At 40.4% G+C, this 20,793-nt stretch overlaps 1 protein-coding gene across 6 annotated transcripts in view; it reads right to left on the reverse strand.

Annotated features, from left to right (window-relative positions):
- Positions 1-20,793, reverse strand: part of STAC (SH3 and cysteine rich domain) — a 150,762-nt gene that overhangs the window by 9,926 nt on the left and 120,043 nt on the right. For 3 of the 6 annotated variants that reach the window (XM_070238945.1, XM_001489696.6, XM_023620752.2), the window contains 2 exons: positions 9,880-9,931; positions 9,650-9,787 (listed from right to left, as the gene is read on the reverse strand). In XM_070238945.1, the coding sequence (XP_070095046.1) occupies positions 9,650-9,787; positions 9,880-9,931 (190 nt within the window). Of the gene's footprint in view, positions 1-6,288; positions 6,439-9,649; positions 9,788-9,879; positions 9,932-20,793 lie in introns of those variants that run through there. The other 3 variants (XM_070238947.1, XM_070238946.1, XM_070238944.1) reach the window with 2 other exon arrangements.

The following is a 20,793-nucleotide window of genomic DNA, read 5'->3' on the forward strand; positions in this document are numbered from 1 at the left end:
CTCTCAAAATATCTATGAATAATGGGGGTGGGGGTGGGGAAGAAATGTTATAACACAGAATGCCAAGATGGATAGCCATTCCAGAAGCTGATTGGAATTTCCATAAGACCTTTGGAGAGGAGCTCAGTTGATGACTGAGGCAAGTTGTGCTGCTGGATCAAGGACAAATCTCTGAGCCTAAAAGATGACTCTTCCTTCATGGTCTATCCCACGCTCAGAGATGCAGCAGCTGCCCTGAGCAGAAAATGGGGTAGCCATGTCTTGATACTATGGGCTCGACTTCCTGACGTAGTCAAAATTCACTTTTTCCCTCCCATTCTACCCTCCTCCCCATCAATGCTTCTCTTTCTACATTTATTGGGAAACGACAGGAAGTAGGGGAAAATTAGAGGTGGCACAAGTGTCTCCTGTGAGGCGAGGTCTCAGCAAATAAAATACAGCAAGTGGGAGTGAAGACAGAAAGACCATGGGATCTTGCATGAAGAAGAAAGTAGTTTATCATGTACTCCAGGAGTTTAGAATGTTGAGGCAAAAAGCAATGGTGATAGAACCAAATCCTAACTCAACCCAGCAGACCAACATTGAATGAATGCCTCTTAGATACCAGAAGTTAGTATGCGAGCAATGCATGACTACCTAATCCTCCAACTGAGTATACTTGAAAACCCACGAGTGGACGCTGAGCTAGACCACGCTGATGCACTCATCTTCTCAGCTGGGAAACCTCAGCTCTGCACTGATCGCTCCCTGTTCTAGGGTAAGTAAATTGCTTGAGGCAGATGCCATTGGTTGATATCATCAGTCATTTCTGCCCTTTTCCATGCAGCAGAGTCCTGACTTTTGTTCTTTTGTCCATCCCTACCTTATTTGACTCAGGTAAATTCTAATTGGTCCTAATCTGTTTCTATTCTCCTTGCTAGTGATTCTCTTAGTGACTCCCTTGAGACTCAGTTCCAGCCAATGAAACAGGATGGAATATCTGCTAGGGAACTTCCGGAAAAGTTTGTTTTCCTCTTAAAAAAGAAGCACTAGGAAGAATATCTCTTTCCTCACCTGGAAGGGTTTCTTGGAGTGGCTGCAGCTATCTGTGACCACTAGGGGAGGTGGCTGATATTTCAAGGATGGCGGAGCAGAAGGGTGGAAGAATCTAGATCCCTGACCATGGGATTAAGCTGCTGAATTTTGAATCCAAAAACTTCTCTGTATCCAGACCTCTTATTACGTGAGTAAAATACACCTTTTGAGGTCCACTCAATTTGAGTTTTGTAAATTGAGATGTGCATTAGTTTACTATTGCTGTTGTAATAAATCACCACAAATTTGGTGGCTTTAAACAACACAATTTATCACATTGCAGTTCTGTATTTCTTATGTCTGGTGGACTCAGCTAGTTTTCTCTGCTCTGAGTTTTATGAGGCCAAAATCAAGGATTCAACAGGGACTTTTTTGTTCTTTTATTTCCTTTCAATTCCAGACTCACTAAGGTTGTTGCCAAATCCGGTTTTTGTGGTTGTAGGACTGAAGTTCCTGTTTCCTTGCTGGCTACCAGCCAAGGACATTCTCCGTTTCTGGGGACCGCCTGTATTCCCTGACTTGTGGCCCCTTCCTACATCTTCAAATCCAATAAGGGTGGATTGAGTCCTTCTCATACTTAATCTCTCTCTGACCCACCCTTCTTCATCATCTCTCTTCTGACCTCTTCTGCTGCATCTCTCTGACTTCAGCCAGACACATTTCATTGCCTTTAAGGGCTCAAGTGATTAGATTTGGTCAACCTAGATTATCTAGGATCTTGCTCTGTCAGAGTCCATAACCTTAATCACATCTGTGAAGTCCCTCTTGCATGAAATCTGCATTAGTTTCCTACAGCTGCTGTAACAAATTACCACAAATTCGGTGGCTTAAAACAGTGCAAATTTATTATCTTGCAGTTCTGGAGGTCAGAAGTCCTAAAATCAAGATGTTGGCTGGACTGCATTTCCTCTGGAGGCTCTAAGAGAGAATTGGTTTCCTAGCCTTCAGCTTCTAAAGGTCACCTGCATTCCTTGGCTTCTGGTCCCTTCCTCCATCTTCAAGGGCAGCAGCATGACATCTTCGAAACTCTCTCTCTCTCTGACCTCTGCTTCTGTCATCACATCTCCTCTGACTCTGACCCTCCTGTCTTCCTCTTATAAGGACCTCTGTGATTACATTGGTCTCACCTGGATAATTCAGGATACTCTCCCATCCTTAACTTAACCACATCTGCAAAGTCCCTTTTGCCAAGTAAGGTAACATATTCAAAGTTTTGGCGATTAGGACATGGGGCTGTTATTCTGCTTACCACAAGATGAAAGGATCAAGACTGTTACTATAAGACATTAAAAAAATATTGCAGGAAATATATGTTTATGTCTGAAAGAAAAACTTTTAGACATATTGGATGCAATAGGTTGAAGGAAGACTTGACCTTGATGTCTTAAGGGGAGAATCTCTTGAGATGAAGAGATAATGTAATGAGATGCAAAAATAAGATGCTGCAGAGGAAAGGGGGCTGATTGAGAAGAAGACTACAAAGAAATAAGCACTAAATTAAAATCTATGTTAGAAGTAATGAAAGACTGAATTAAAACTTCAGGAAATTAAAATGAAGTGGAGGATTATCTTGAAACGTTCTCTTAGGGAGAAGTGGAGAGTGATAAAGTGGACAGCAATAAAGAGATTAAAACTATAAAGGAAATATTGTGAAATAGAGATGATCCAACCAAAGAGCTATTAAGTTCCTAAAGAAAGAAGCATTAAGATCAAAAAGGCAAATGATAAACTGGGGAAAATGTTTGCCACACATGGTAGACCAGGTGAAAATAGTCTTAAAAGATAGAAAACTTTTTCAAAAGTGTAAGAAAACAGGCAAAGTATGTAAACAGATTATTCATAAAAAAATACAAATATCTCATCACACACATGATAAAATTTCAACCTCACTAACTATTCAGGAAATGCAGATTAACATGAAATATTATTCATCTATCAAAATGATAGATATCACAAAGAGTAAAGTTCAGTTCTGGCAAGGATGTGGTGACCTGAATAGTCTCATAAACAACTGATGTGGGTACAAATTGGCACAAACTTTTTGGAGGCAATTTGGCAGTATGTATCAAGAACTGTAAAAACCTTTTGTCCATTTTTCTATAAATTTTAAAGTATATCCTAAGGAAGTAATCAGTTATGGAGAAAGACTTAGGTTTAAAGATGTTCATTGCAGTTATCAATAATAACAATAAAAAAAGAAAAACTCTGAATATTCAACAATAGGGGAATACTTAAATACATTCTCATACGTCTAGAGAGGGGTTGGCAAACTTTTTCTGTAAAGGACCAAATAGTAAATATTTTAGGCTTTGCAGGGCATATGTTCTCTGTTGCAACGACTAAGCTCAGCAGTTGTAGTGTGGAAGCAGCCACAGACAATACACATATGAATGAATGTAGCTTTGTTCTAATAAACTTTATTTAAAAAACAGGTCCAGATTTGACCCATGGGTCATAGTTTGCCAACCTGGGATCTATGTGATGAAATGTTATGCAACTGTTAAAAACGGTTTTGATAAACATTTAGTGACTAAGTTAAAAAAAATTGGAAAACTAAATAGAATGTGATATCAAAATATGAATTAGGAGAAAAGGTGGATGGGAAATACACGAAAGTGTTTATGTTGATAATAACTTGATGGTTGAATTACCTGTGCTCTTTATTTTCTTCTTTATATATTTTTTGGGGTATTTTCCAAATTTTCTCCACAATAAATGTATTTTAGTTTTATAATGTAAAAATAATTTATCTGCTTTTCTTTAAAGCTTTGGTAGAATACAAGGACTCCATGAAAATAGTTCTATAGGGATGACAGAATTATGGACGGATTTAAAAATATTTTTATGGTGTTTCAAGTTGATTTAATAAGGATTTTTTTAAATTTCAAAAATGAAGAAAACATACTCTTGTGTCAAGGCAAACTCTAGTTGTGTTCACAACAAAAGAATAACTTAATTCTATTGGCAACGAGAGTTCTGTGAAAAAATAATACAATAATTGTGAGACAAATTAACCCCCGAGGTAGAAATGTGATTTAATCAAAGAGATGCATTGCATTTATTTTCAGAATCAACTTTATTCTATTTCCCCACTAATGACTAGTTGTCTCTTTATATTTTTAGAGTTACAAATATCATGCTGGCTATTTTCTGATGTTTGCTAGGTGATTTTAGGTGGCATTGGTTGCTGCAGATGAATTCCCCCTTTAGGCTTTACTGTGAATGATGATGGCCACAAGGCAAATGACCTTGCTAAGCATCAGTGGTGGCCAGGCACCATGCTGTCGTTTTACCCAGGTGGAGACATTGAACCCTCATGTCCACGTCAAGAGGGAGATGCTGCTATGCTGATTTTACAGATGGAAACGTTGACGTTCAGAGGTGACTTTGCCAAAATCACACAGGATATGGATCCATTTCTGTATGACGCTAGAATCCATGTTTTTGCTGCTACTTTGTAGTACTCCCCTCAATTAACAAGCATGTTTTGAAATTTTACACCTAAAATAGTTTAAGACACTAAGGCGGAGACAAGTTTTAAAATTTTTTCTCAAGAATAGATTTTTAAAATGCAAATTTTCTTTCAGGTGACTGACATTTATAAAAAAATGGGTCGCCATGTTGATGACAAAGATTGAAAATAGAGAATTTGTGTAGGGGTAGAGACCTCAGGGCCTATTATTGACCCATAGGTAATTGTAAATAAAAATGCCTTCCTTTGTCACAAATCTAGGATAACACTTAAAAGTGAGATAATAGAAATGAAGTTCATTCTCAAACTTTAGCTTTGATTAGAACACCTGGGGTGTTTGTAAAAGAGACTGATTCTCTGTGTTTATCCTGAAAACTTCTATTTCAGCAGGTCTGGGATGGAGTCAGGAATCTGCATTTTCAGCAAGCTCCCAGGTGAATCTGATTCATGTGGTCTTCAGACCGCACCTTGAGAAAGACCAGGCTGGGCAAACATCGGGGGTTATGAGACATTCCTAATGAATTGTTGGCAGATCCATGTGGTTCCAGTTTCAGGCTGAAATGCTATGTTGTGCCTTGAACACTGCTGATTGCAGAGGCTGGGTTGTTGGCCTCACCCCCGCTCCCAGTAGATTGTCAGTTCAACCGTGAGAGTGGAGCCCATTCTCAGAAAATATTTTTTGGGGCAATACGGCCAAGGAATTGGTAGACGTCACTGAGCAGATGTTCTACTTCTGGAAATTGATCAACTTGAGCAAATTCTAATTTGCCTTCTGGTTTCACTGATTTGTATTTTAATAACAAAAGCAATGTTTAACCTCAAATGGGGAAGCACAAGATTATTCTGAGAAACAAAGATCAATCATGCTGGCAAAATTATTTAATAACATTTTGCCAATAAAGATGAACATCCTTCTTGAATTTATTTCATCCAAAAGACTTTCCAAGTTTGGGGAACAGGGAGGATACAGGTGGGTAAACTTGGAGAAGTCTGAAGCATTGGCGTGGAATCCAGCTGGGAAAAGTGCCTGTTTGCTTTGTGGGGTGTGTGTGGCGACAGAGACGGGCTCTCAGCCTGATGAGAATGATTGCAATGCTTGGAACTAAGAGTGACTCAGTACTGCTGAGTGTCCATATGAGCAGGAATTTGCTTTCAGGGGGCCCTGTGGTCCTAGGACACTCGCTTTTATGACACTTGCCTTCCCTGGGAGCCGCACTATGTACGTGGCACTTTACTGTTGAGTTTGTTCAGCATTATCAGGACACATGGGGGGCTCAGTGGGAGGCACTGGCTTGGAGGTTGCAGACCTAAGTTCAAGTTTCGCCCTGGTTACTTTCCAGGTTTTTGCTGCCTTAAGCAAGGCATAACCTCTATGAGCCTTTGCTTCCTCATTTAGAAAATATAAATAGTGAATAATGAACTTATAAAATTCATAGGGCACGTGTGGAACCCCAAATAAAATGTAGCTGTGTAAGCTTTATAAATATTATATAATACATATGTATGACATTGTTAAATAATGACTAGCAATAATGATGATACTTATACCAATTAGTATTCTGACGATGTCTAGGACAATATTAATTTGTTCTTTCCTTCTCTGTGAACCAGAGGCTGGAGACAAAAGCTTCTCTCTCAAGCAGCAGACCCTAAAACAGGGCATCACGATGCCAAAAAGGAATAGCCATGAGAGTTTTCCTTACATTTTTGTGGGAGACATAGTGGTCTGTGCAATCTGCCAGGGGGGAGGGGTTCCCCGGGTGCTGTTGTTAAGAGAGGTCCCTTAGCTGCCACTGTTCTTTATAGGCAGATGATGGCTTCTTCTATCTCTGGGAAGCACTTGGGGAAGCAATGTGTTGGGCAAACACCAGCTCCAGGGAGAATGAGCAACTCTGGGCAAAAAATGAAGGAGAAGATCTTAAGAGAGGCGTATTTAATGCCAGCACATTGATGGCTTTTGATCTCTTTAAACATATATTCTGTTCACAAGGGACCAGGTAAAGGAGAGGTTATGTAATTTTCAAAATGCAGTCTGTCCTAAAGTGGGTATACTTTGTAAGCATTTTTTTTTTTTTTTATGCTGAGGAAGATTTGCCCTGAGCTAACATCCATGCCAATCTTCCTTTATTTTTTGGTATCTGGGCTGCCAGCACAGCACGGCCACTAACAGAGGGGTGGTGTAGGTTGGCTCCCAGGAACCAAACTTGGGCCGCTGAAGTGGAGCACATTGAACTTAACCAGTAGGCCACCGGAGCTGGCCCATAAGCAATTTTTGTAGGCAGGGAGAATGCCAATTTGAAGTAAGACTTTAAAACTGTGGTGAAACCATAGAGCCCAGTGACCCAATTTCCTAAGGTTATTAGAGATTTTAATAACCAAAAATCATTAGACGGAATGTACCTCTGCGGGTACTTGCATTTATATAAGCAGCAGCTAACTACAATTAGATACAGCAATGGTGGGATGCGGTGATGTGTGTGTGTGCATGTGCAAGATTGAGGCCCAGGAAAATCACAGCAATGCTGTGTACTTTTACATTATTAAATTCAAAAGATAAGATTGAGTATTTTTAATTTCGCTTCTTTTTAAATTTAGTTTTTAAAAATTTACACTATGAAAGCAATTTAAATGGGAAGGAAAAAAGCCCTTAAACAAACCTTCCAATTTTTCCTTTTTTCCCTTACGTTTATATTAATTTTTCACCACCAGTGAGTCATTAATATTTAACTTATTCCCTCACTGTTTATAAAACCATCATCTAAGATGGTGACACAATATTTGAAGATCTCTCTCCTCTCTCCTAGGTCTGTCCCCACTTCTCCAGAGGAGATCTGATCAGGCCACATGTCCCAGGGCTTTATCATCATCTGGTAAAGCTTCTCCTTTCTGGTTCCTCCTTGGAGGTCATCAGGCCATTTTATCTCCTATGCCAGTTTTGCTGCACTCCTTTCCCATCCATTGCTCTCCTGTGGGTCATCTGGTACCACAGGATTCTGAGGTTCAGACAGGCCTGTGGTGGTGGTCATGGTGGCAGTGGTGGGGCTGTGGCGAGGAGGCCCATCAGGCCCGTAGGTCATGTCTAGTTCACTATGTTTCCAATTATAAAAATGGCCTTAGGCCCCATTTCCATCTGTTTCTTTGTGTTTACCTTGGGGGAGTGGTGACTGGGATCTGGGTCTGGATCCTAGAATTCTTTCGATAATTTTATCATAACACCATCAAAACCGTCTAGTCCTAACACTAGCCACTAAAGACAGTATTATTGTTGACTTAACCGCTCCATTGTTATGGAATCGTTCTTAATTCTCTTCACTAGGAACACCACTGTGATGACTATTTTTGCATAAAGTTTCCCCCCCTGTATTTGAGATTACTTTCTTGGCTACATTATAGAAAATGGAATTACTGCATTCATGAAGTTGAGCAATTTCATGGCTCTTAATACATGGCACCAAATCACTATACAATATGAGTGGACCAATGGATCCTCGTATTTATGAAGATGCCAACTGCACTGACTTCATCCCTGACTTTTGTTAAAATATATAGGGAAAAATGATACTCAGAATTATCGGTCTCTCATTCTCACTAACTTTTATTTACTTGAATATAAAGGGAGGGGAAATGTAACATTTTTTTAAAAGTTGTGCCTCCATATTATAATTTTTCTTTAGATTTTCTTTTAGAAATTCTTTTGAATAGCCATAAAGAAAAGGTAAATCATATTCTTTGAGGGTGCACTTGTAGGTTTGAAGATAATTAGGTCATTTGGAGTCATATGTGGCATATAAAATGGTTGATCAAGTTAGGTAAAACAATTTTTTAAAATTACAAATCAGATATAATTATAAAGTAATGACTGCTTTTCTTGTAGGACTTAGAAACTATCTTTGAAGGCAATTCCATTTGCGATGTCTTTTGGGTAACTCTTGTGAAGAGGGGTAGTATTAAAATTATTAATGCATTTTTTGTTTTGCACTTCTTTGTAGGGTGTTCCTCATCATTTTCAACCAGAGGCATTGATTGCCTCAGAAAATATTAGAATTATTATACCAAGAATGCAGACAGAAAGAGAGGCAAGGTTTGACTTTCAAAACTGGAAATTAGAGTTAATTGTGAGACTTTATTTGGAGGGAAAAGAAATTTCTAATGTTTAATTTCCAAAATCATCCCTAAATACACCAAGAGCAAACTTGAAGGTCTAAGCACATTATTTCACTCTGTAGTGATGATGCAGGACATGACACAAGGGGAGTTGCAGTCAGAGAAGAAGGGGCGGTAGGAAGCCCTCTCTCTGCTTGAAGAAGGCGAAGAAAGGCAGAGTAGGACAAAGAGCTGAGTTGTGCATGTCTTGTCTCTTTCTCCCTGTCATCATTCCAGGAGTGAGATGGGAAAGGATGATGCAAGGAGGTTGAAGGTGCAGGGGGTTCATGCTTCACTTCTTAGGAAATGGACAGCATCATAGTGAACTCTACATTCAACATGGCACTGGAGCAAGATGGCGCCAGACAATTCTAGATTAGATATAGGGAGACGTCCAGGGCATGGGCCTGAGATACTCTCTGGTTATCTATGTCTTGCCTATGTTTAATGGAGTGACGTGAAGGTGTCTTGGGTTGCAGTGAGCAGGCAGAAGCTAGGAGTCTGGAAAAGGAGACCTAAGAAGGGTCTTTGTGACTGGAGTCCAATGCAACGAACCATGGAACACAGTAGGAAGTAACAACAAAGTATTCCCTAGAGACTGTGGAAAATTAACCAGGCATTGGTGGAGACCAGCACAGAGCCCAAACTGGAGTAGCTGCCCACATCAGAGACCAGTGGTCCTCAGAGAAAAGCATGGGGACCAGATGTTCTCACTCTGCCGCCATGATGTTGTCTACATTTCGTCTTGTGAACAGATACCACCAAGTGAGCTTCCCAACATTTTGGTTTCGCGTGTTTAGATCCTACTACACATATCATTGGAGTAAGTATATCTTTTCTCAAACTGAATACTTTGAATGTGACCCCACTCATTTAGATTTATACGAGTTGCTATGTTTGTTAATAGGACTGTGACTCTACTTTGGTCACACTTGGTATGTGCTTGTGTGCTTTACTCACCTGATTCTCTTTCAGTGTTATCTGCCCCTGTTCCTTACACCCAATGAAGGTTCTAACACATCTAAAAATCTTCTCATTTTGTTGTACTCTCTGAACAAAGTTGGCTGGAAAGAAGCCAATCCTGTCTTGAATTTTCCCCTGAAAGGAAAAAGCAGGCATGCATCCACAATTGTAGCATTCATTGTAATTATAGATACCAAATGATTTTTTTTAAAGAAAGAAATACTTACTTTCCACCAGTCTTCATTGGAGTCTTCTAGAAGAGTAATCATGTCTCCTGGCCTAAAATGAAGAGTGAATGAGTGGGAGGAGAAGTAGAGGGGGAAAAGAGAAACAAACGGTAAAGTCAGAAGTAACAGTCTTTCATTTATACGAATAATCCTAAAATAAATAGAAATAAACATGATTTTTACCAGTCTTCCTACCCATGAAAACAGCTTTGTTAGACTTTGAAACCAAGTGTAATTTCTGTGCTGTATTTTTAAAATAAGCTTTAGCTTTATTTTTACACATAGATGATCATATTTGCATTATAAAAAACTCCAAAATTTGGAAGTTGATAAGCTTCAAGGTGTAAGTCTCCCTTTATATTCTGCCCCACAATCCTGTTCCCATTGCCCATTGACCACTGTTAACGGTTTCCTGTGTCTCCTTCTAGACCCTTTTCCGTGCCCTTACATTCATATGTGGATATGTATACGTATTTTGATTTTTCTTTTGTTTACTATTGACATCTAGAATTAGTCATTATCTTAACATTATATCTTCTCAGTACCTTCTTGAAACCTAGTACACATTTTCCTAGCTCCACTTTCCCTGCCTCCCACCTTTTATGTCAGGATCATTTTGAATTTTGTTCTAGGCTCATATGTATACGTGTTTTACATCATTCCTCAAGAATTACTTGGGTCTGGGGCCGGCCCCGTGGCCGAGTGGTTAAGTTTGTGCGCTCTGCTTCGGCGGCCCAGTGTTTCACCACTTCTGCTCCTGGTGGATCTAGCACCGCTCATGAAGTCATGATGAGGCAGTGTCCCACATACAGAGCCAGAAGGACCTACAACTAGAATATACAACTACGTACTGGGGGGCTTTGGGGAGAAGAAGAAGAAGGAAAAAAAGAAGATTGGCAACAGATGTTAGCTCAGGGCCACTCTTAAAAAAAAAAAAAAAAGAATTACTTGGGTTTAACTGAAGACTTACATGTTTTTTGTTGTTGGTTCTATTGTTGATGTGGTGGTTATTTGCCACTTCTTGTTTGATTCTCATGTCCACGTGTGTGTGTGTTGTGTGTGTGCGTGTGTGTGGATGTGTGTTTTAATTCTTTCTACTCAGTACTTACAGAGCTTTTGCAATCTGAAGACTCATTTCCACCATGGGAAAATGTTGTCTACTATTTCTTTCGTTGTTTTCTCCCATCAATTTTCTCTCTTCTTTCCTTCTGGAACTTCTAGTCAACACATGTTGGACCTTCTGGATCAATTGTCCACACCTTTTCTCATTCTGGTACATTTCCCATCTCTTTTTTTCCTCTATGTTCTTAAAACTTTTCTGAATTTTATCTTCCTAATTGCTTACTTTGTGTTTAGGTTTGTCTCTTCTATTGTTTATTATGATACGGAGACTTTTTAAGAAAAAAATTAATTTCCAAGGGTTCCTTATTATTTTCTGAAAATTTCCCTTCATATTTGCCACCTTCTGTTATAGACGCAATCTTATAATGGATCTTTCTGAGGAGATTATTATATTCTTAAAGCAATATTTCTTCCCTTTATTGAATGATTTGATTCTAAGATTAGTTAGGCTGTTCTTTATCTTATTACTTCTCCTTCACATCAAGGGATTTTCTCCAGTATCTGTGCTTCTTGGTTGTTTCTTTATATTAATGACCAAAAACAGAGATAGAAGGATGTGGACAGCTGGGTGAGTTTCTCTGCTATTGCATACATCTGTATCTGCAATGGGTATCTCTCCCAAGTGTGGGGGCTAATTTCAGGCTCCATTTAAGAGAGCAAAATGTGTCAACTGATGCATTTCATTTTTGGATGTTTGGAGGGATAGAAGACAGGCAGTCTGGGGCCTCCTACCACCACCCAACTGGCTAAAACAGGAAGGCTTTCTTAACCCTGGTGAGAGAGGTCAGTTTATTTTTCTCCCAGAGCTGCCTTTTCCTTTCCCGCTGCTCTCTTGAAGGTCTGGAGGTCCAGAGTTATCTCAACAGAATTCTTTTTATTTCTCAGACCACTGTGCCCTCATAGCAGCCCTCCTTAGGCATGAGTTCCCTTTCTTTGAAGTGCAGGTTTTGGTTTCATTCTGGAGTCAAACACCATTGCTGCCTACTGTTCATTATAAGCAGTGATGTGGGGTTACGAACACAGTTGGGACTCTGTATCAGTTATATATTGCCATGATAATGCTGTGTAACAAACAGCCACAAAGCCTCAATGGCTCACTCATATGCCTAGGTGTTGGCTGGCTATTGACTGGGCTGACTGCAGTGACTTTGCCTCAGTCCATGTTTCTCATACCCCAGAAGGCTAGTTTGGACATTCACGGCAATGCCAGAGGTTTAAGAGCAGCAAATGGAAACATGCAAAACACATGAGGCCTCTAAGACTTAGGCCCAGAATTGACACATTGTCACTTCCGCCTCATTTTACTGGGCAAAGCAAATCACAAGGCCAGGCCAGACTCCAGGGATGGGGTAATAAGCTCTACGTCTGTGGTGAGAGGAACTGCAAAGTCTCATGGCAAAGGGCATGCATACAAGGGAGGGGTGAAGAATTGGGGCCATTAATACAGTTAAGCCACCAGAGACACCTTCCTGCTCTTTAGTGAATTTGCTGTGAGTTCAGCATCTCTTTGAATGTGCTCCTGCATCTAATGCTGTTTTTTCCTGAGCATTCTTTGGTCTCTGGTCATCTACATTCTTCTTAACTCAATTCTATTTGCTGTGGTCTGCCAGGAAATTCCCAAGGTTATTGGGTGTCTGAGAGCATTATTTCTTGTTTTCTAGTACCATTATGGATGTATTCTTAAAAAAAAAAAATATTTTCTGACATTTTAAGGGATTGGAGCAAGAGAGAAAGTAGATTTGTGTGCTCATTTTGCGATTCTGATCCAATCTCCCCTGCTGTCATTTTCAATTCTCAGTTAATATCTATCTTCGTAGTGGATTCCAGATATAACAGGCTTGTTGTACCTGAAGCATTAAACACAACTGGCATTTTGGTATTTCAACAGTCACAGTTTCACGCTGATGCCGCAGAAAGTGAGAGGGCTGAAAATCACTCTTTTCCCAGGTGAGGGATTTAATTAAGCAGCAAGGATGAAAGTTGATGTAGAAAAATCTTTCTAGCTCCAGCAGATTTTATTTAACCTAATAACCTAAGAAACCATGTGTTAGTATCAAATACAATGACTTAGTTTATGGTTTGGCAGAAATTGTAAGTAGGGAATAAAGCTGGAGATTGGGGTGAATCTGACCTCTATTCCTATGGTCTAGATAGAAACTCACTCTCACGCCCAGGGATGGGTAGTCCCTGAGGGCACGACCCATGTTAACTAAACGACACATTAGAAGAAGGCACTTGCTGGCCTTATTTTATAAGCCAGATTTCATAAGCTAAAATTTTATGAGAAATACCAGACATACTCCTGGCAATGTGATGGGGATTCTGTCTTTTCCTATAAAAGAGCTCTGCCAGGATCAGAAAATTGTTTGTTGAGTGAGGAGAGTTACATTCACTTATTTTTGTTTTTTTGTTTACCCACTCACTCAACAAATATTCCAGAAGGCCGATCCTAAAAAAGCCATTTTACTAGGCAGTGGGTGTACGTTGATGAATAAAGGCCTCGCTGGAGATAATATTCTAGTGAGAAAGATGGCTAATAAATAAGCAAATATATAATAAAACATTAAATAAATATATAAGTAACAAATATATAATGTGTACATATAACTAATAAATACACAATTACAAATAGTGTTAAGGGCTATGAAGGATATGAACAGGATGCAGTCATAAAGAGTAAGTAGACGCCTCCTGAGACTAGCCAAGTACTCTAATCACCTGGCAGAGACAGCTAATGCCTCTTTCTCACTGTAGGGAGGATCTTGCTCTGGGGCAGCACTGGAATCCAAGACAGCAGCTCTCTAACATGTGGGTCAGCAAACCCGTGGCTTGTGGGATTTGTACTGCCCTCATGCCCCTGCCTGGCATCACCTTTCAATCTCAGCATTCTTTCCCACTGAGCCTGCACTCAGATTTAGAATCCTTTCCAGCACTGGGCTCCAGGTAGTGGATCTGAGTAGGCATGCAAGATAAAACCACTCTGTGCAATATAATGATTTTTAGTTTTTTTAAAAAAAATGTGTTTTGACCCAGTTTTGAAACCCTAGCTAGAGATTGGTCAGTTCTCCTTCTTAAGCAGCTGATTAAGTCAACACCTCCAAGCACTTCCCCTGTGGGGCTCTCACACTCTGAGGGCCACTGTGCACCAGCCTCTGCCCTCATTGCTCTGGGGCACCAGAAAACTAGGGACAGCATCTATATCCTGGAGCCAGAGAAATTATTCAAAGGAGCTAATCCCCAGGGAGCCTGGGAAGAATGATAACCCCAGCTGCTGCCCATACGTAGTTGCCCCTACAGCTCCAGCTTGCTGTTACCCTAACTCCCAGGGCAATCCTCTGTGGCCCTGTGTGGCAGCCCTTTATTCTCAACTGTGAGCTCTCCTCAACCCCTTCTCAGCTTAGTTCTCTTCTACCCCTGGTGTTGGTGTGCTATGTCCTGCCATCAAAGAACTAAATTCAAACATCCTGCTCATCAGTTCTATGTAGAGAGAGACTTGCCATTGTTCCCGGAGGAATGGAGGCCTGATGCCTAAAATTCTCCTTCCCCTGGTTGGTCCTAGGATGGGCACTGCTAGTGCATGACTTTCTGCCTCCAATAACTTCATGCCTCTGTGGTTGACCAGGCCCCTTTCCATGGGATAATTCTTTCTTCATTCAGATTATCATACCCCAGGCATGTTCAAAGAAAGTCCTGCTCTGGCCAAAAAGTTATTCTCTTTCTTTCAAGAGACTTTACGTTTCTGATTCATTATGTGTAGATCTTTCTAATTTAACTCTATACTTCCAAATTCTTGGAGATGAATTTGTCAGGCCCCCAAATACTTAAAAAAGGTTCCCTTTGCTTAACTCCATCAGAGCATCCTGAGTTCAGGTAAACACTCTGCTTGTACTGTAACCTAGAATTATATACCATGATACCGTGCACAACGCAATTCGTAAGCAATAAAAGCATCTGTTTCCTATTTGGAGCAGATTGATCAGAGCACCTCAGCTGGTCTTTTCTTTTTGTTTGTTCAGTAAAATTTGTCTCTGGTCCAGAGGAAGATTATCATGTTGTTTGTATCATGATTTATGGAAAGTCTTGAAATGATGAGGGAACTGTGGGCTATCAATGAGATTAAGAATAAAATAACAAAAGCTAACTATAGAATTATGGCTTAATGGTGAGGGCAGACTTTATTTGTGAGTGTGTTCGTGTGTGTTTACGTGTACGTGCACGTGAGAGTAATGGTCGTTATCTGGGTTCATTCTTAGTAGTCCTCTGCCTCCCTCATTTCTCAATTTTCCACTTGGACATAGAAACCCATATTTTCCACTACCAGGTAAACTGGCTTCAGGGCCTCAGAAGGCACAGTGTGCACAGACATGCAAATGACAGGCAAGCTGAGCCCAGCCAGCTACAGGGAACTCTTCTGTAAGGTGCTATGAAGATGGCTTAGTGTCTATGGGTGGGGGCTCCTGGAGAGCAGATGTGAGTTGTCCTGAGGCCCTGTGCTGAGCCTCTCTCCAGTCCCCACGAAGAGTGCAGATTCCTGGAGTTGAGACACTGACACCCACCTGATGAGGTCACTGCCTCCGAGAAACACCTTCTCGCTGTCTGAGACAAACTGACACCCCAGACCGGCCCTCCTTTGGGAAACATCTGGACAAGGCAGGATACTCTGGGCCTTCTTTGCTTTCATAATGTTTTTGATATACTAAATATTTTGGAATACACAGGAAATTTGTCTTCATCCCTCCATCGCTGTCTATTGAGTCAAAGGAAATGATCTGACATTCAGGTATTTTTTGAATGCTTATGACATGTTAGGTCTTAGGTGGCCACTGAGGGTACAAGATGAAATGATTTTTCTAAGCATCAGTTTTCTTATCTGTCAGGTGAGGATAATAACAACACCTACCTCATTAATATTTTTGAGGATTAAATGAGGTAATATTTGTGAAACACATTTAGAAAAGCCCACAATAGATGGTGGTTATTATGGTTGTTAGGACATAGTTATCGCCATCAAGATGTCAGTAATCTCAAAGGAGAAAGTGATGTAAACTGGTAATTTACAGTAAGTGTCTTTGCTGAATGAGAAGAAATATACTAGGAGGGTGCAAACAAGTGTGGAATTGACCCCAAACAAAAATCCCAAACATATATGCCTTTTTGAGACTCAGCTGCCTCAATTATATTTATATAATTACTTATTACGCATAAATATATGTAATGAACTATATTTACTTTGCAAAGTTGTGTGGATTAAATGAGAAAGCATATGTGAAAGTCTTTGGCAATGTGGTTGATATACACTAAGGGCTTAAAAATTCTAATTTCCTCCTAAAAATGTAATCTTTCACTTGGAAATGAGAAGATCTGGTGATCAATGCCTTTTAAGTGAGTGTCCCTTTAGGTTTTTGGCAGGGACAGTTGGTTAATGAAACGGTCTTTGACCTCTGGTCTTAATGGCTTCGGACACTGACCTTTGGTGTGATTCAGAGTTTTAGAAAAGCTTTTCCCTCTCTTCACAGTGCCCCCCATCCCTCTTGCCCCTCCACTCCAGGTAGTGACCACAAAGGTGGGGCAGGGCCTGGGGGCTGGAGCTAGTATTCCATGGCCCAGGGGGGCTGATTGCAATGGAGAGGTTGGAAGGGAGGCCAGCCACCTAGCCTGGAGGGAGATAGCAATTTTCACTGAATGAAGTGGGCATGACCTGTTGCATTTGCACCCAAGTGAGAAAATTCAGAGCGACTTCCCCACTTATAGGCAGGGTTGGATCCACTACGAATGTCACTGAATCAAGCTGCCTCTTGCACCACCCAAACCTTGTGAAAACTCATCAGAACTGCCCATTTGACTCCATAAGTATTTTGAGATATTTTTTATATTTCTTACACTTTCCCATTCATGAGGCAAAAAAAAAAAAACCCCAAATCAAGCTTACCGCAATCATAGTCACTCAGCCAAAACAGATGTCCTGGAAAACCCAGGCTAACGAGAACAGAAAAAGGAGCCAGCCAAACTGCTCCATTAATTTTAGATCTACTGCTTAATTTTTTGCTAGACTTAGTTCTTAATTTCCATAATCCTGGTCCAGAGCCTTTAACAGTCTGAGCACATGGGTAGGTAACAAGGAACTCTGGAACTTTGCAGTTTGATTTTGTCTTAAGCTTGGCATCTGCAAGACTGCCTGCGCTTTCCCAAGTCTGTAGACGAGCTCAGAGGAAAAGCATTCAGCTAGAGGGCCATTTGGATGGGATTTGGTAAATGTTCCTGAACTGTCATGGATCACGCTCTCCAGAACCTAATTGAAAGAGGCATTTGAGTAAGAGGGAGGCTGCTAAACACATTAGTGACATTCGGGAAGATCTGGGTTTCTTGACATAGTGCAGCATCAGAACATAATATGCATCAGAGACTTTCCTCAAATAGCCTTAATTGCATTTTGATGTCCTGGTGACTGTGAAGATTATTTTTAAATCAAATTGGTGCATTAGAATTACATTTAGTTTTAATTAAGTTGATGCATTTGCCAAGCAGTAATGTAGTTAGAGAATGGAAACGAGACACCAAGGGAGTCTTATTCTGTCTTACTCTGTCTCCAGGGCTCTCCTTTTCTTATTTTATGGAGGGCTCATAAAACCTCACAGAATGAAGGACATCACCACGCAAGTCACAGGCCAAAAGTCCAATGAAGACCAGTGTACTGAGCATCGACTGAGAATCAGGAAATCTGCATTCTGGTTTTGGGTCTGCCACTGGCCTGCTGCAGGTTTTTAGATAAGGCACAGTTGTCCTCAAATCTGGAAGATAATCAGAATCCAGGGGAACATCTAACCATACAGATTTCCAAGTGAATTTTACTCTTTAGGCCTGGGTGGAGCCCAGGAATTTCTATTTTAATGATATTCTCCAGGAGATTCTTTGGCTTGTAACAAGTGGTTTAGCCAACCTAACCATAGTTTTTTCCTCTGTGAACTGCTACTTGCTTGAGTAACCTCACAGATTATCTAAAAGAATTCAAGGGGATGGCAGGGAAAATTGTGAAAGACTTTGAAACGGGTGAAATAGATTACTGATCTGAGTGTCCGTTCCAGGTCATCTCGCCCTTTTCAATGTCTTTGAGCTATTTTACATTGCTGAAAGTTGTATAAGATTGATGATAATGCAAATGATTCTTGTCCAGAAAAATGCAAGCAGGTTGTGTCTGATGGAATGTAATCGGTTATTATTCCGTGAGTACTGACCAATTTTGCATCTATTTGTAAATTCACATCAGCACTCCTGATGGCCTACTTACATGTGATGTATGAATTCTCCTTTGAACCAGATGTATATTTGTATAAGAGTCATGATTTTTTCCTAATTTCTAAAATTATCCTTGAACAAGAGCGACATTTCATGAACACACTCTACAGATCACAAGATTCCTGGTCTTTCAGACCAGAAGTAACAATCCTAATAGACTTGTAGGAAGTGATATGAGTGGACAATATGGGATAAATTAATACATTGTTTGAATCTGCTGATTAAAACATCAATCTTATCAGAGAGGAAATCTCTCACAATCAATGTAGGATGGAAAGTTTGGGGTAGGAGAAAGACCAGCGGACTGGGAGTCCACCTCCCTGGGTTACAGACTTGAGCCGCTGCTGTCTACCTATGAGTTCTTGGGCTTGGTTCTCCCTCCTTACCCTCAAAAGGTTAATGAACCATAAATTGTCTCATTGGAATATGAACTAAACAGCTAGGTGTCCATTCACTAAGCTTTACTGAATTTTAAAATAGTCTTTCGAGAATGAAGACGGGAATGAATGCAGTTATCTAAATACACTCCTGCTCCTGCAATGAATTTCCACCATTTCTCTTTATGTTGGAGTTTGCATTTGCCTTCCATTTGGAACATCTTAAAGTAATTCTCTTGTTCTGCTGTTTAACCTATTCTCCCCTTATCCTCTCCTCATTGGAAAGAGAGAATGATTGCTCACTAACCAAGCTGCACAGGCACCTATGTCCCCTCTTTCTGGAAGCCTTGGCTTGGCTGTGATGCCACCTCCCTGCAAAGTTTTCCCTTACCTCCCAAGGCTGCTTTGATTTCTCTTTGAAGTGCTGTAGCATCCTGGACCACGTCCTCACCCGCAAGATCTCATACTGGATTGTACCTTCTCGTCTACCCTTCCACCACCACCCAGCCCTGTGACCCTAGGAGCTCTTTGAGAACAAGGCCTGTAAACTGTTCACCTAGCAGAGAGTAGATGCTCATTCATGATGCGATGAGATGAAACAAATCCTAGAAACAGCCATACAAGGGTTAAAATCACTTTTAACTTGATTCCAAGTGGTACTTTGAAAAAATAAGAAAGAGATGAATTCAGGCCATCCCGTCTCCAGAGGTTTTTGTGAATATTAGAAAATGAGACAAATGATTGCCTGGTTTCATTCAGACTCAGCCATGGAAAAATCCGACACTTGCTACTTCCAAGAAAGAGCCTGGTGATGCAAGAATTTAAATCCTTATTTGGGGTTACAAAAGAAAACATGTTTTTCTTTGAAGCCCCTCAAATTTAGGTGCTTTGACACACATTGAATGGCAATTAATTTGTACCTCTTTTAGAATTTAATAATATTGAAAAAGTAGTCTCCTCATTCCCTCTCTTGGCTCATAAGCTTGTTTTTCCTCTTCCTCCCACCCCCCACCTTATGAAACATGGTCATTATCATATAAATCTGTTTGGGGAGAACCAATAAAAATGAAAATGACTCTGATGTGGGAAGCCAAAATGGATTCTTTGGAATAGGCATTATATGGTCACTAAAATATGCATTTGAACCTTTAAGTCTTTTATTTACCTTCAATCTTTTATTTTGGAATCCCTGAGATGCCTTAGGGGTTTGTGCTTACTTGGAGTTATTTACCTCTGCACATTATTTACATGACATATCAACTTGGCAAAACTATGAAAGTTATGCTTATTGATTTTAAAAAGGTGTGCTGATGTGAATAATAAGCGATGGCTCCAAGACTGTTTTGTAGACTTCTGAACCCCGAAGCAGTGAGGATAATGGGACTGGTTACATTGTACATGTGGAGGGTAGGATTCACCTTCATCAAAAAGCTAAGCATGAGTTATTAAGCTTTTGCTAATGACGTGTGTATGTGTGTGCACGTGTGAAGGCATGTGTATTTGAGTATTCATGAGTATGTGAATGTGAATGTACGTGTGTGAGTGTGTGGCTGTGTGTGAGTATGTATATATCTGCCTATGACTGTGTGAGACAGCATGTGCATATGTGAGTGTATCACACACACATACTCACCCACTCGGTCAGGAGGATGATTTGACATATGGCCTATGTGAATTCACGAGGCAGTGTGTGATGATAATGATGCCAGTGCTGATTATAATGGGGTTCTGCAATTTGTATTTCAAGCAGCATTTTAAAGAGCTTTGCTCGTGAATTAAGCTGGCAGTCTATAAAGCATAATTTTCAGAGCTCTTCAAAAAACTTGATAATAAGAGTTATTGTTGGAAATTGTCTAAGACCTTTAATTACAGTAGGTTATCTACTATACGAGCTCATTACACTCAGACAGAGAAACCTGGATGGCTCTTCAATGTTATCAGACCTCAAACTGTCAGCAATGGTCTGGAGATCCTATGCACGATGGCATCAGATCTTGCACGTGAGTGGTGAAATTCCATACCTACAGCATCTCATGTCAGCAACTGCAGAACCTACTCCGGAGAGGAGGGACAGGGTATTACAGCCTCCTTAGCACTGGGCCAGTTCGATAATGTCTCACTG

Source organism: Equus caballus, chromosome 16 (genome assembly GCF_041296265.1).
Source record: "Equus caballus isolate H_3958 breed thoroughbred chromosome 16, TB-T2T, whole genome shotgun sequence".
Taxonomy (NCBI): Eukaryota; Metazoa; Chordata; class Mammalia; order Perissodactyla; family Equidae; genus Equus; species Equus caballus.